Source organism: Pezoporus occidentalis, unplaced genomic scaffold (genome assembly GCF_034315485.1).
Source record: "Pezoporus occidentalis ecotype Australia unplaced genomic scaffold, CSIRO_AGI_Poc_V1 ctg25, whole genome shotgun sequence".
In the NCBI taxonomy this organism is placed as follows: domain Eukaryota; kingdom Metazoa; phylum Chordata; class Aves; order Psittaciformes; family Psittacidae; genus Pezoporus; species Pezoporus occidentalis.
The window spans coordinates 1,505,859-1,519,642 of NW_026914394.1; the positions used below are offsets into that span (position 1 = coordinate 1,505,859).

At 49.8% G+C, this 13,784-nt stretch overlaps 1 protein-coding gene across 1 annotated transcript; it reads left to right on the top strand.

The window, feature by feature from the left end:
• The first annotated feature begins 877 nt into the window (after window positions 1–877).
• LOC134165853 (cytochrome P450 4B1) lies at window positions 878–12,745 on the top strand. Its single transcript, XM_062623025.1, has 12 exons — window positions 878–1,130; window positions 4,983–5,127; window positions 5,765–5,809; window positions 6,323–6,450; window positions 7,968–8,092; window positions 8,211–8,362; window positions 8,695–8,801; window positions 9,339–9,529; window positions 10,069–10,202; window positions 10,832–10,896; window positions 11,430–11,512; window positions 12,049–12,745. Exons 1-12 carry the CDS (start codon window positions 951–953, stop codon window positions 12,215–12,217), a joined length of 1,524 nt encoding a protein of 507 aa, XP_062479009.1. The 5' UTR covers window positions 878–950; the 3' UTR covers window positions 12,218–12,745.
• Window positions 12,746–13,784: the final 1,039 nt, after the last annotated feature.

Below are 13,784 nucleotides of genomic sequence, written 5' to 3' on the forward strand. Positions count from 1 at the left end.
TGTGATGGAGGTTTGAGGGTTCGAGTCCCGGCTCTGGCAGATGGGGCGTGCTGGGAAGGAGGCGGCGTGAAGCGGCCGAGCGGAGGAGCACTGCCCGGCTTGGTGCCTCCCTCCACCGTTACCTTCTGCCCCCTCGCCCGCGGGCTCAGCGGGGGCCCTTGCTCCCAGAGATACCGGTGGTAGAGAAGCGGTGTTGCCTGGCAGCTGCCCGCCTTGTGCCTGCCACAAAGCTGCGGCGTTACCCAGCCCCTCGGCTGACACAGCACCGCAACGCCAGCCCGGTGCAGCATCCACCGCGGCCGCTGTGGCAAACATGCTGCCCCGACTGTTCTTAAGATGCGACTTAAAACTTTAGCTCGCTCGGTGGGGAGAGATGTCAGCCGGGATGGGAATGGGTGGAAATGAGCGGGAAACCTTGGGAGGGAGGAGTATGTGATGAAAACCCTGGGGGAGAGGAAGCTCACGGTATGCCTGCGTTCTCCTGAAAGCCTGAAGGCTTGTCTGCGCTAAAAGCCTGAAAGCTTGTCTGCGCTAAAAGCCTAAAGAACCGCATGTGAAACAGCAATATTCCCAAGTGATGCTTCCCACGCCCCTCGGGATGGTCCTTCCACACCCTCACTCAGCCATGTTCTTCAGTTTTGCCTCCTTGAGAGCCCCGGTCTCGCTCGCTCTTTGCTGTCTTCCTCGGTCGGCGCTGCGGGTCTCCAGCTCTTCCCCTGCCTCCCCAACCCGCATCCTTGCGGTCCCCGGCGGCGGGCGGGAGCTCTGAGCCCGTTCTGCGGGCGAAGCGGGATGCTGCCCTTCCTCCCAACAAGCGCTGCCGTGATTTGGCAGCCGCTCGGGCTCTGAACCTGCCTCTTCGCCCTGCATTGGATAAATACGGCCGCCGCGCCCAGGGCGGGGGCTGATACCGGTGTCCGCCTGATCCCGCCGCTGCCGTGGCCGAGAGGATGAAGCTGCTGTGGCTGGGGGTGGATGTCTCTCGGGTGGTGCACCTCGCCGCTGTGTTCTGCCTGACCTGCGTGCTGCTGAAAGCCATCCAGCTATACCGCCGGCGGCGGGAGCTGCTCAGAGCGCTGGCCGACTTCCCCGGACACCCGACACACTGGCTCCTGGGTCACGTCCAGGAGGTAGGGAGGGAGCCGGGTCTGCGCTGCCGGGAGGGGTAATGCCGGTGGGGATGATGCTGCGGGGACTTGTCCCTGAGGTCCAGGAGAATTGCTTCTCCTAGCCTCCGGGTAAGGGAAAGACGGGCATCCTCCCTCTCAACCATACACACCGTTCTCTCTGCTTGTAATGCCTGGAGAACGGCACATGCAGGCTGCTGCAAAATGCACGGTGGAAAGAGGTGGTAGCTGGCTTGCAAGTAAAGAAAGATCATGTAATGTGGAGTGCGCAAGGTCATCCCAGGGTGTAAACCCGGCATCAATGCCAAAGTTGCTCTGTCCTGGCTCCGCCGTCACCTCTTTTCTCCTGTGACGGCCACGACATGGCTGCTACAATGGGACACTGGTCCCAGTGTCCAGAAGCACCTTTTCTCTCTTGCCAGCTTACATCGTCTTATGACCAGGTGAGCCAGGTGCCCATGACAGAGCATTGATCATTTTCCGTCATGTTTATGCCATAAAACACATCCCGAGTATAGCATCTGGTACAGGATCCACAGATCTTTGTAAGGTTGCATTAAAGCCCCAACTAACTAAGCCCATGTACATAAGCAAGCCTTGTTCTGGGCATTTGTGGTGTGGGTGACTATTCCCCGAGGTATGTGGTTGCCCACACAAATCACCGTGTCTGCTTTGGCAAACTGATTTCCACAACTCATCAGCTACTTCACAAGGAGTAACTGAGCTGCCTGATGCAACAGGCTTTTTCATACATGCTAAAGGCTACTTAAAATCACCCTGGGCTCTGATACTGCCCTGCCCGGGCCAAATCTGTGGCACATTAAATCACTGGCACCCTGAGAAGTAGCTGGGAAACCTGGAGGAGACCTCTTAGGGCTCGCCCCAGTTTTGCTGCGCTGGACGGGACAGGCAGTCTTTTGGCAAAGTTAGCACGAAGATGGGCCAGTTCAGGGCTTTGTTGAGCTGCCAGTTAGACTTTAAAACTGCAATTATATAAACTATGTTCTACTCTATGTCAGTTGTGACTGTTTACCCTGGAATGGGATTTAACCATTTGTGCCAATCCCTCGCTCCCGTCATGGCTGAGTTGTTCACGGCTTCACTTTTACCTCAGAGGGTATTTTTTTAAGAACTCCTGTTCTGCAAATTTAATCAATTGCTGATTAAATGCTGCTGAATTCCTCAGAGGCAAACAGTTCATTGAGCCAGTGAGGAAACTGGCAGTGCGCTGGGTACATGCTGAATGCAAGGTTTACACACACCTCAGAGGGAAGACCTGAGAGCTGTATTGAGAGCACTGACATTTCCTATTCTCTTGATGTAAAGTGACTCATTGCCAGTTTCATTCAGGTCTATTTAATATCTCAGATATTATTTGTCATGCTTTGAATGGGTCTCCCAGGAATACATCACTGTTTTAAAGCATTCTTAGGTATTAGTCTCTGCATATCCAAATCACTTGATAGAAATGACATTAAAATATCAGGAGGGGTTGTGTAGGTTGTGTCTCACTGCAGCAGCATGACTTAGTTAAAACCCAGAGTGCCAGCAGTGAGTTAGCCAAACAGACAACCCCTGGCAACAGCTGGTGGGAAGCAGAGGAGAGCAGAGTGCAGGGGGACTGTCAGTCCCTCAACAGTCCTTTTACTGCATCTGCCCTGTGCATGCAGCAGGAGGAGGGGAGCCAGCCTGGTTCTGACTGAGCACAGCATAGCTTCATGCTCAGGTTTCTGCTCGTGTGTTTTCTGTTTCATTTGCTATCAGTGTGTAGCCATTAAAAGCATCCTTAAGTGCCTCTTCCCAGATGCTTTTAGTGTTGGATCCATTTCAAAAGCTGCATTTCAGTGTGAGACGGGGCTATTACCTTTCTTCCTTAGACACAAGTGGTGGTTATACTTTTCTTCTCAAGACCCCAAGGGAGGAAGAAGTAGAAGTGATGGTCTTTCATGCACAGCCTGGTAACTGGAGCTGTGGTTAAGAAGCAGGAGCTTTCCTCTCCTCTTCCTCTACAGCCCGTAGGACTTTACACCCTCTGTACTGGGCGTGCTTGGCAGAGCAGGTAGAGATTATTCACCTTGGGGGTAACCTCTGCTCTTGGACAAACCCATATGACCCTCTTCCAGTGCAGGGATGGTTCTTGATAGCACAAACCAAAGCCAGCACTCCAAAGCCAAGGTTGCATGCAGAGGCTTCCAGCATTAGGACTTCTGTCAGCAAGGCTTGCTTGTCATCTCCTAATTACTTCCATTTATGCCTTCTGTGATTTCTTGACAGGAGGAAGCACAAGCAGCCTTATCAAAGGGACTTTCACACATTCAAGTATTACTGAGTTAAAGGCACTGTGCCAAGCCCCATTTCTGCTGGCACTGCTGAAGGTGTGGGTGCTAAGGAAGGCTGCCACCTTTTAGCCCAATACCTGATCCCTGCAACCAGAACAATTGGTAGTTCTCTTTAATAAGTCCAAAATCTTGAACTTGGGCAAGAGAATTTGAACGACAACTTTCTATCATAAGTGATAGCTGGATGTAATTTGTCGTTCTGCTGAATGTGGGAGAAACACAGGACATGCTGGAGGATATGACCCCCTGGCTCACAGGGAAGGGGGCTCAGCCTTGAGCATGGAGCCTGGATGTGCCCCCACACAGCCCATGCAGAAGCCTTGTGGCTCCTGAGCATCCTCTCCGATACAAGCCTAGCATAGGTGATTATTTGAATACAAACCATCTCCAGGGTTGAGAAACACTAACCAAACTAAAAGCTGAGCTGATATAACTCAGCACCAAAGCAATTGAGCAAATATTCACTTAACTCAGTCAATACAGTGACTGTGGCTGGTTTCTGCACCAGTATGCAGACGTAATAAAGCCTCAAGCTTCATATCAAAGCAGCAGCAGTTATGTCAGCCCTAGCTCTCCAAAATCCTTCCCCCTGCGTATTGTGACAGAATAGTTTCTGTTAAAAGAGAATTCTTACATAGTTTTGTCTCTTTTCTCTGCCTCTGACTTTGTATGTTTCCACTGATCTTTTCACTTGTTCTTTGACTGTTTCCTGTTTGATATATAACACCACTGGCTATAAAAGCAATAAAATGGTGATCACTTTTGAAGAGTCAACAAGTGAGTGCTGCTGGTATGAACACTGGTGCCCACGTTACTCTTCAGATTGCACCATCCAGGGACTGGAGATGAACCTTTCTGAGAGCACCAGCTCTTCATTCTCTATTAAATTCTATTCATGGAAATCAATGAAATCTTAAGCTAACATTATCCTCCGTACCCTCCATTGGCAACTTTGGACTTACTTTGTTGATTTTTACCTGGACACTGGCCTTCTCCACCTAAATGGCTGGAGGAAGCTGTGGCCCAGGTTTCCTGGTCAGGAGGCATCATTGCACTGGGGCAAACAACAGCAGCGATGCTGTTGGCTGCTGTGAAAGTGCTGCTGTATTTTCTCATGGCTGCAGGGTGCTAATTGCTCAGCCATGTGCAAGAGAGAGCATATCCACATGCCACAAACCGCAGATGCTGTCTGGGGCAAACCTGAGGCTTCTTTGGGGTGGCCATGTCAAAAAGAGCAGATAAAATATATGCACTGATAGGTACCACCACTGTCCCTAAGCATGCTCTCCATGGGTAGGGTCAAGTGATAAGGAAGAATTATTTTATATGAGGTTTAAAAGTAACATGCATCTCTACTTCTCATCCTCTGCAAACCCAGAGGGACAACCCCTTGTTCGCCATTACCTGGTTTTGTGGTGCAGAAAGACCTTGAGGTTTTTAAGGCAGTGTACTGGGAGATTGTTTATTTTTTTCTCTGACTCTATGTATTTTTCTCTTTTTACTTCTCCACAACTAGTTTCTCAAGGAGGAAGAGGTGCTGGACAAGGTGGAGACCTGGGCACAGAAGTACCTATATGCTCACCCTGTCTGGTTCGGGAGTTTCTCGGCATTCCTGGTTATCACTGATCCTGACTATGCCAAGGCTTTGCTGTCCAGAGGAGGTGAGGAGATGATGCCTTTGACTGATTTCCCATGACAGCCTAAACATTCGCAGCAAGGCAGGGTGTCACAGAGAGGCTGTCTTGCAGAAATCATCTAAAGGCAGGGAGGGATACCCCTCCTTCATGCCATGCCCTGGAGCTTCAGGCACAGGGCTGCAGGGTGGACCAGGACCCCTCCAAATCAATGGCAAATCAAACTTCCTCAAGTGCTCCTTGAAATGTTCTTTTCTTGGTGCTTGAACCCAGCAAAGAGAAGAGAGTTGAGAGCTGTTTCCTCAGCTTACAGCCCCGGTTCCTGTTGCAGAGAAGTATCTTTAGTGCATCAAGATAGGTGCTGAATGGTGCTGTCTGGGAGGATTAATCATTTATCCCACAGCACAGACTTTGGACTACCAATATTAATGTTTTTTTTTTCCAGTCTGGGCATCTGCTTTTAATCTGTGTTTCTCACAGATGGGCCAGACAGTGTTGTTTTGTTGTGAAATGCTGATGAATTCTGCAGGGATGCCACCCATTCTGCTTCCTACCCAACCAAAAGTGAGAGCCCACAGGGACCTTTCAGGTGCAACCAAATGGGTTGATGCTACTGCAACATTTACAACTTTATTTTGTCTTTCTTGATGATTCTTTTTTGCAGATCCCAAGGATAACATCAGCTATAAATACCTTGTCCCATGGATTGGTAAGTATTCCCAGGGCTTTGTCTACCAGGGGTGGTTTGAAGATAATGAAGAGCATGCTATAAATAAACAGCATTGTGCTTATTCCTTGATGCAGTTTCAGCTAAAAGCTTCCTAAAATTATTGTTTGTTGAAAAAGGTGCTACATAATGTTGGGGAGGGTTGTGATTTGAGGAAAGAAAGCTCAGGCATTAAGTCATACTTACAAAAGAGAACCACTTACATGTCCACAGATAGCAGAGGGTGGTGATGGGAGAAGCTCAGGTTCAGTGGAGAACTGGTGGAAAATGCATTTGCTGATCTGAGCTTCTCAACTCCAGCAGTGTTAGTGTTTCCTTTTGGAGGCAGCTCTGTGTCATGTCTGGGAACCCCGGAACTGATGGCAACACTTGGAAATACTCTCTTGTAGCAGCCTAGATCTAATCATGCTCTGTGCAGGCAGAGGCTGTACTCATAGGCAGGTGAAAGCAGCCTGTCTGTGCCCAGCAAAACATGCCTTGCCTGTGCTTCCCCAGGGAACGGGTTGCTGATCTTACATGGGCCAAAATGGCACCAACATCGAAGACTCCTGACTCCGGGCTTTCATTACGACATCTTGAAACCATACGTGGCCCTGATGGCAGAGTCTACTAATGTGATGCTGGTAGGACTCATATGGTGCTCCTCTCTCTGCCCTGTTTTCTTTTCCTTGATCCTGATGGGTTAGTAGGTAAACACTGGAGCAGTTTTCTTGCTGTACCATTACTCACAACCTGGTAACTGTAGGGACAGGCTGTGTCCTGGTGGTTGATCTCTCTGAGTGACCACAAATCCCTGCCCCTGAGTTGGAAAGAATGAGCAGATTGAGCTTCCCCACAGGGACTGTGTCTGTGGTATTGCTTTGGGCTCCGTGGGTATGATTTGAGGATGTTACTGCCATCCCCAAACTGTGCATAATCTCAATCCCAACTGCAACTTCTTTTAAGGTATTTTTTTTAAAGGAAGAACTGAAATAAATAAAGGTTCATAACAAATCCCCCAAAATAATACAAAGTTTGGAGCAGAGCTATGCTGTGACCTAAGGTTGAAGACTATTATTTGCTGTTAAAATAGCCATGACTGAATGGCAATCCTTGCCTTGCCTAATACACAATGAAACCACACTATTCTTTCATCCGTCAGTGCTGGGTACAATGGAAACCAGTGTGAATTACAGGTGAGGGGCACCAGGCTTAGTGCATGTGGACCAGCAGGAGTCTGGGTGCTGGATCTATTCCTTCTACTTTGCCTCCCTCCATCCAGCCTCCCTGGCAGCTCCACATGGATCCTGGCTGTTCTCCCTACCACTGGTCCAGGGAGCAGGGCTCTGGAGAGCCAGGACAGCTTTTGCAATGCATACAAGTGCCTAGCAGTTTATAATTCCTTGCAGACCATGTAAAGGGTCTACTGTTGGAACTCAAGCCACCAGGTGGCAATCGTGGTATGTGCTGTGGACTTAAGTCTGTCCGGAGAGAACAAGGATGTGACTGTGCTCCTCCATCTCTGCCCTTTCTCAGCTTTTAAGTCCACTGGTTCCTTACATCAACGAAGGGACAGAGGATTCAACATCATTTCATGTCTGCCAGGCAAGAGAGACACTATTACAGTTTCTTTAGGGATCCCCTATGGGAAGAGCTGAGCAAGAGCTCCTATGTTATATGCTGGAAAAAGACAGTGGCAGAGAGATCGTGGGATGGAGGAAAAACCTTGGTCAGAAGTTTGTCTCTTAGGCACCAAAGTCACACGTACTTGAAGACAGACTTGGTGAAGCCCAGTACCGACAGATGCTGCCCTTGTGCAGGAAACACACTCTACCCTAAGAAAGACATTGGTAACATGCTTCATCACCCAGCAATGTGCCTGTCCTGGGCTTCTCCAGGGTGCTCTTGCCCCAGGGTAGGGTGCACCAGGGCTCACCACTACCAGGATTCCAGAATAGCAGCTGCCTGAGGCAACTGCTGTATTAACCATCCCGCTCTTGGCTTCCCTTCTCCAGGATTTTGATGGCAACTAAGAGATCCTCTTCTATTTTCCTCTTCTCTGGGATGTATCCCTAGCTGAGCACTCATGTAACCAGCAAGTAACTGCAGATCATGCAGGACTGTCCCTTGCGTTCTCATTTCTGTCTCCTTTGTGCCCTAGGATAAATGGGAACAACTGATCACAGATGGAAAACCGGTGGAGCTCTTTGAGCACGTCAGCTTGATGACCCTCGACAGCATCATGAAATGTGCCTTCAGTTGTCACAGCAACTGCCAGACCAACAGGTAGGTGCTGGCTGCCTCAAACCCTGACAGACACTTTTGGAGCTCAGGAGGACAATGGGCAAATCACTTGTCATGATGCTTCCAAACGTACAAACTTCCACCATTTCTTTCCCTCCAGGAAAAACACCTACATCCAGGCTGTCTACGACATGTGCCAAATGGTACACCAGCGCCTCCGCATCTTCCCCTACCACAATGATATCATTTACTGGCTGAGCCCCCATGGATTTCGGTTCAGAAAGTACTGCCAGCTTGCTCATGACCACACAGGTATTCCCTACCTTCATCCTCTCCTAAAGCTTTAGAACTGAGTGATGGCTGACCAGGGGCAGTCGAGTGACCTCCTTGCCCATGCAGTGATTCTGCTCAGAGCTGGGATCCAAGCAGAGCATCAGCTTGCAGCAGTGGTCCTGATACAGGCATAAAGCCAGGGGTCTTACAGCTTCTGGGTTATTAAACTGGACTAATGGAGGAATTCCTGCCTGGGAATGCTCCTGTTAAATGACCAGAGATCAGTGAGACAAGGGATGGTCACTGCCTGCACTACCATCTCAGGTGCCCATCTCCTGTCCCTGCTGAACCTTTAACTCTTTTTTCCCCAGACAAGGTGATCCGTGAGCGAAAGGAGTCCCTTAAAGATGAACAGGAATTTGAAAAGATCCAGAAGAAGAGACATTTGGACTTCTTGGACATTCTGCTGTGTGCCAAAGTGAGTGGTGAGGAGTGGGTGTGCAGCAGGGTGCAGAAGCTGCTCAGTCTTTGCAGGGGTGCTGCAAACCACCAGAGACCCTCAGGACTGCACAAGCCGTTAAAACAAACTATCCCAGTCCTGTCCAGTTGAAGAAGGGCCAAGGTGATCCAGTTTTCCATCACGAAATGCTTAGTAGCCTTTGTGGGGGAATACAACACACAGAGGGATTTCATAGTCATGGTGGTTTAATATGGGGAGGGATAAAGAGCCTTTTAAGTGAAGGAAAGGGGGCTCTGAATTCAGTCTAAACAGAGACTGATTTTGTTTAGATGTATCTCAGGGTCTTCACCACTTCCTTCACAATAGCTGAAGGAATATTAATTTTTATATATAATAGGGATACTAATTTTTATATATAAATATATGGGCCACTATAATAGATATGTCATTATATTATCTATATTATCTGTTCTCTATTATCATGTTATGTATTATTTATTGTATCTACTACTTTTATATCTGAGTGGCTGTATATCAGTGTCTCTGATCTGTTAGGATGAGAACGGAGCTGGGCTGTCTGATGAGGACCTGCGTGCTGAGGTGGACACATTCATGTTTGAGGGCCATGATACCACAGCCAGTGGCATCTCCTGGCTCTTGTACTGCCTGGCGTCACACCCCGAGCACCAGGCACGGTGCCGGGAGGAGATCCAGGGGATCCTGGGAGAGCGGGAGACGCTTCAGTGGTAAGGTTGCACCTCAGCTGGTGACTTTTCCCCCATCGCTGCCATTTCTAAGTGAGCAGTGTATTCGAGGCTCGAAAGCTGCGGTGCTGAAGGTTACTGCAGGTACAGGGACTTCATGGGACAGAGCAGACAGTGCATCCTTCAGCTAAATCTGTCTCCCTGCCCTTCAGGGTTTGTATACGAGGGCAGACATGAGAAAGACCACCCTAGACCACGAGGGACATGCTAGAATCTGTGCCAAGACCTGGACCATTAGCGTTGCTCTTTGCTCTCTCCTATTTTCTCACCACAGGACATTGTAGTAGCAACTTTTCACCTTTTGCTATAGCTTTTCACTTGTCCTTGTTCGGAGGTTGTTAAGGTTGTTCAGAGGTGGTGTGGAGTCCCTGGCTTGCAGCAGCTTGTGGCTGGATGTTGTGGATCCCTCTGTACTCCCCCCAAGGGGGTCTCACTGTGGGGCTGACGGCCGCGGGACAAGGGGCCTCCTGATGCAGGGCAGCAGGGGGTGCGTGGGGCTCAGCCTACCTCTGTCTTGGCAGGGAGGACCTGGGCAAGATGACTTACAGCACCATGTGCATCAAGGAGAGCCTTCGCCTTTATCCACCAGTGCCTGGTGTGTCCCGGCAGCTCAGCAAACCCATCACCTTCCCCGATGGTCGCAGCTTGCCAGAAGGTCTGTAAATCCCATTCCTGCTTCACAGAACTGTGCTCTTGGACATCAGCCGTGTCCTTGCCGCCTGCTGCAGAGCAAAGGTGACAGCCCTGTCTCTGTGACCTGCTCCTCACTGCACAGATGTTCACATAGGGCTGTGCAGATGTTGGCATCTCATTGACAGACTGGGCTGTACAGCAACATCCCTGTGGCATCTTTCCTGCCATTATCACTATAAGGCAGCTGTGCCTATGCCAAAAGCCCCTTCTCTTTCTGACCAAGCACAAGGTCATAGCTTACTCATTTTGGTGAGGGAGGGACAGAGACTGATTCCATCCCAGTTTGTGGTGTGGGAGTTGTCTTGTGCTGCTCTTTACCTGCTCTGATCTGGTATACAAGTGGGCAGTTTTGGTGGAGGGATGATGTGCCTACAGTCCCAGTGCCTTCCTCATTTCCACTACTTGGCTACTTACAACTAAATAAATGGAAAACATTTAGTTTTCTCTGAAGCCAGTGACAAAACCCTCATAGGTTTCCAGCTGGCAGATAAGACCACAATGATTTAGACAGACCATTGTGTGAGCATGCTGCAACCTTCCCTTTAGTTTCTTTGTCACTGAGCCCTTTTCTCCTCCTCAATTGCTTTACAGGCAGCATCGCCGCAATAAGCATTTATCTCATGCACAGAAACCCTGCATTCTGGAAAGACCCTTTGGTGAGTTTTCTTTTCCCTTCCTAATAACTTTTCCTCTTTATGCTGTGCCTCTTCCAGTGTCCCCTTCACCTGTTAGCAGGAGAGCAGAGCCCCCTTGCTCCCAAACATCTTTGCCCACAGGAATCATGCTGAGAAGTGGCTGTCTTGTGTTAGTCTCGACCAACTGCAGCACAGGCTGGTCAGACAGCAGCATTAGGGATGGGTGCTGCCCAAACAGTACAACAAAGTGCTCCAAAGAGCTTGTTGTAGTAACAAGCAAAAAGATGTTTTTTTTGCTCAGCCTAAAGGTGGAGGATTGAAACCTGGCTCCCCGTTTTCACCATATCCATGTCTGGTTTATGTTGGCAGCACCATTACCAGGCTCAGTGGAAAGCAAAGAAGTCTGATGTGTGAGCTTCAGTCCATCTCAAAATGAATCCTCTTTCCAATGGGGCTGTTCAGAAATGATGGGGCGTCACGTGTCTGAAGATTCCAGTCAGTGCTTTGTTTCTTAAATAATCACTTTTTTTTTGCTGCATATTCCTCATTTCCAGGTGTTTGACCCGTTGCGGTTTTCCCCGGAGAATGTCTCTGGCAGGCACTCTCATGCCTTTCTGCCTTTTTCTGCTGGAATGAGGTAAAGTGTACTGAATGCTGAAGGAGTAGGGGGGGGGGAGAAAGCATGCATCCCTAGAGACTGCTCAGCCTGAGATGTCTGTGCTGCTGCTATAACTGCTATGGGGAAGCACTCACAGAATGCTCTCAGAGCCCACCTCCTGAAGTCCTGGCCCCGCAGCGTTGAACAGTTCACAAGCATATAACAAGCGTTTGTGCCATAGAAGGGTTCTGATACCAGCAGACGAAATGGGAAGGCAACATTGCCAGGCCCCTCATGGGGACAGGGAGCCAGGTCCCAAAGCTGCCGAGCACCTTGCTGGCATCATACAGGAAGCCTGCAACATCCTGGGCTTACCTGCTCTCCTCCTCTCCTTGATGCAGAGACCCTATCCCACCTCCCTGCCCTTTGATTCTCCCAAAGAGCTCAGCCCATGCCCTTGCTTTTGCTACCCAAAACACTGTCTGGAGCCCCCAGAGCTGCAGAGGGGAAGGGCTGTATTCTGGTGTGAGAGATCTGGGATCTGGGAATATCTGAGCTGCTCTGTTTTACCCCAGGAACTGCATCGGGCAGCAGTTTGCCATGAACGAGATGAAGGTGGCACTGGCCCTGACCCTGCTCCGCTTTCAGCTCTCTCCTGATCCAGACAAGCCTCCCTACAAAATACCTCAGATCATTCTTCGCTCCAAGAACGGGATTCACCTGTATCTGAAGAAAACCTGCTGATGCTGGAAAACATCCTGCCTCTGGTGGAGGGAGGGACAACGTTTCTCTGGGGCAAAAGGTGCAGGGCAGGATTTGGGGATGAAGATTTCTGATTTCTGTGCCTCTTCTACCAGCTGAAAACCCTTTTCAGCCTGGGCCCATCTAGCCTGGATGGGCTTGCACAGACCCATTGCCATCGGCTCTGTGAGCACCAATCTCAGTGCAGCCGTGCATGGCTGTCCCTTTGCCCTGCTGTAAGGGAAGGTCCCACCAGCTTCCTCCTTACCAAATCCCGCCTTTGCACTCATGTCCTGGCTGAATCCATAACTGTTCCCAGCCCTGCACCATTGTCAGCACCTTCCTCAGTGCCTAGGGGTCAGGCCTCCTCTCCTGCAGCAGGGACAGCCTATGGCAGACCTCTGTCTCTTTTCACACTCAATCTGACTGTTTTGTTGAAAACACTGGTGCGAGTTTGGGCTCAGAAATTCTGACCAAACTGCAAAATACTCTGTAATTTTTGTGTTAATAAACCAATAATTATTCCTGTAACAGCAGCTGCCTCTGTTTTTGTTGCTGACATTTGCTCACTTCATCACAAACAGCGTAAAACCCCTTTAGATCCTGGAGATTGAGAGGAAACCCATGAGGGGCAAGAGGCAACCCTGGGGGTGTCTGGCCAGGCCCCTGCCCATGGGTCTCCAGTTGCAGCCAACACAGCATCTCTTTCCATAGAATCATAGAATAGTTAGGGTTGGAAAGGACCTTAAGATCATCTAGTTCCAACCCCCTTGCCATGGCCAGGGACACCTCACACTAAACCATGCCGCCCAAAGCTTCTTCCAACCTGGCCTTGAACACTGCCAGGGATGGAGCATTCACAATCTCCCTGGGCAACCCATTCCAGTGCCTCACCACCCTTATAGTAAAGAACTTCCTTCTTATATCCAATCTAAACTTCCCCTGTTTAAGTTTTAACCTGTTACCCCTTGTCCTGTCACTACAGTCCCTAATGAAGAGTCCCTCCCCAGCATCCCTATAGGCCCCCTTCAGATACTGGAAGGCTGCTATGAGGTCTCCACGCAGCCTTCTCTTCTCCAGGCTGAACAGCCCCAACTTCCTCAGCCTGTCTTCATACGGGAGGTGCTCCAGTCTCCTGATCATCCTCATGGCCTCCTCTGGACTTGTTCCAACAGTTCCATGTCCTTTTTATGTTGAGGACACCAGAACTGCACACAATGCTCCAGGTGAGGTCTCACAAGAGCAGAGTAGAGGGGCAGGATCACCTCCTTCGACCTGCTGGTCACGCTCCTTTTGATGCAGCCCAGGATACGGTTGGCTTTCTTGGCTGCAAGCGCACACTGCGAGCTCAAGTTCATTTTCTCATCAACCAACACCCCCAAGTCCTTCTCTGCAGGGCTGCTCTGAATCTCTTCTCTGCCCAACCTGTAGCTGTGCCTGTGATTGCTCCAACCCAGGTGTAGGACCTTGCACTTGGCAATGTTAAACCTCATGAGGTTGGCATCAGCCCACCTCACAAGCGTGTCAAGGTCCCTCTGGATGGCATTCCTTCCCTCCAGCATATCAACCG

What these genes read in the sequence shown, in the direction of transcription:
- LOC134165853 (XM_062623025.1), top strand. Translation starts at nt 951, where the DNA reads ATGAAGCTGCTGTGGCTGGGGGTGGATGTCTCTCGGGTGGTGCACCTC. An exon ending in GGCTTTGCTGTCCAGAGGAG is followed by an intron (nt 5,128 to 5,764) that starts GTGAGGAGATGA and finishes TCTTTTTTGCAG; the next exon opens with ATCCCAAGGATAACATCAGC. An exon ending in CCTTTTTCTGCTGGAATGAG is followed by an intron (nt 11,513 to 12,048) that starts GTAAAGTGTACT and finishes GTTTTACCCCAG; the next exon opens with GAACTGCATCGGGCAGCAGT.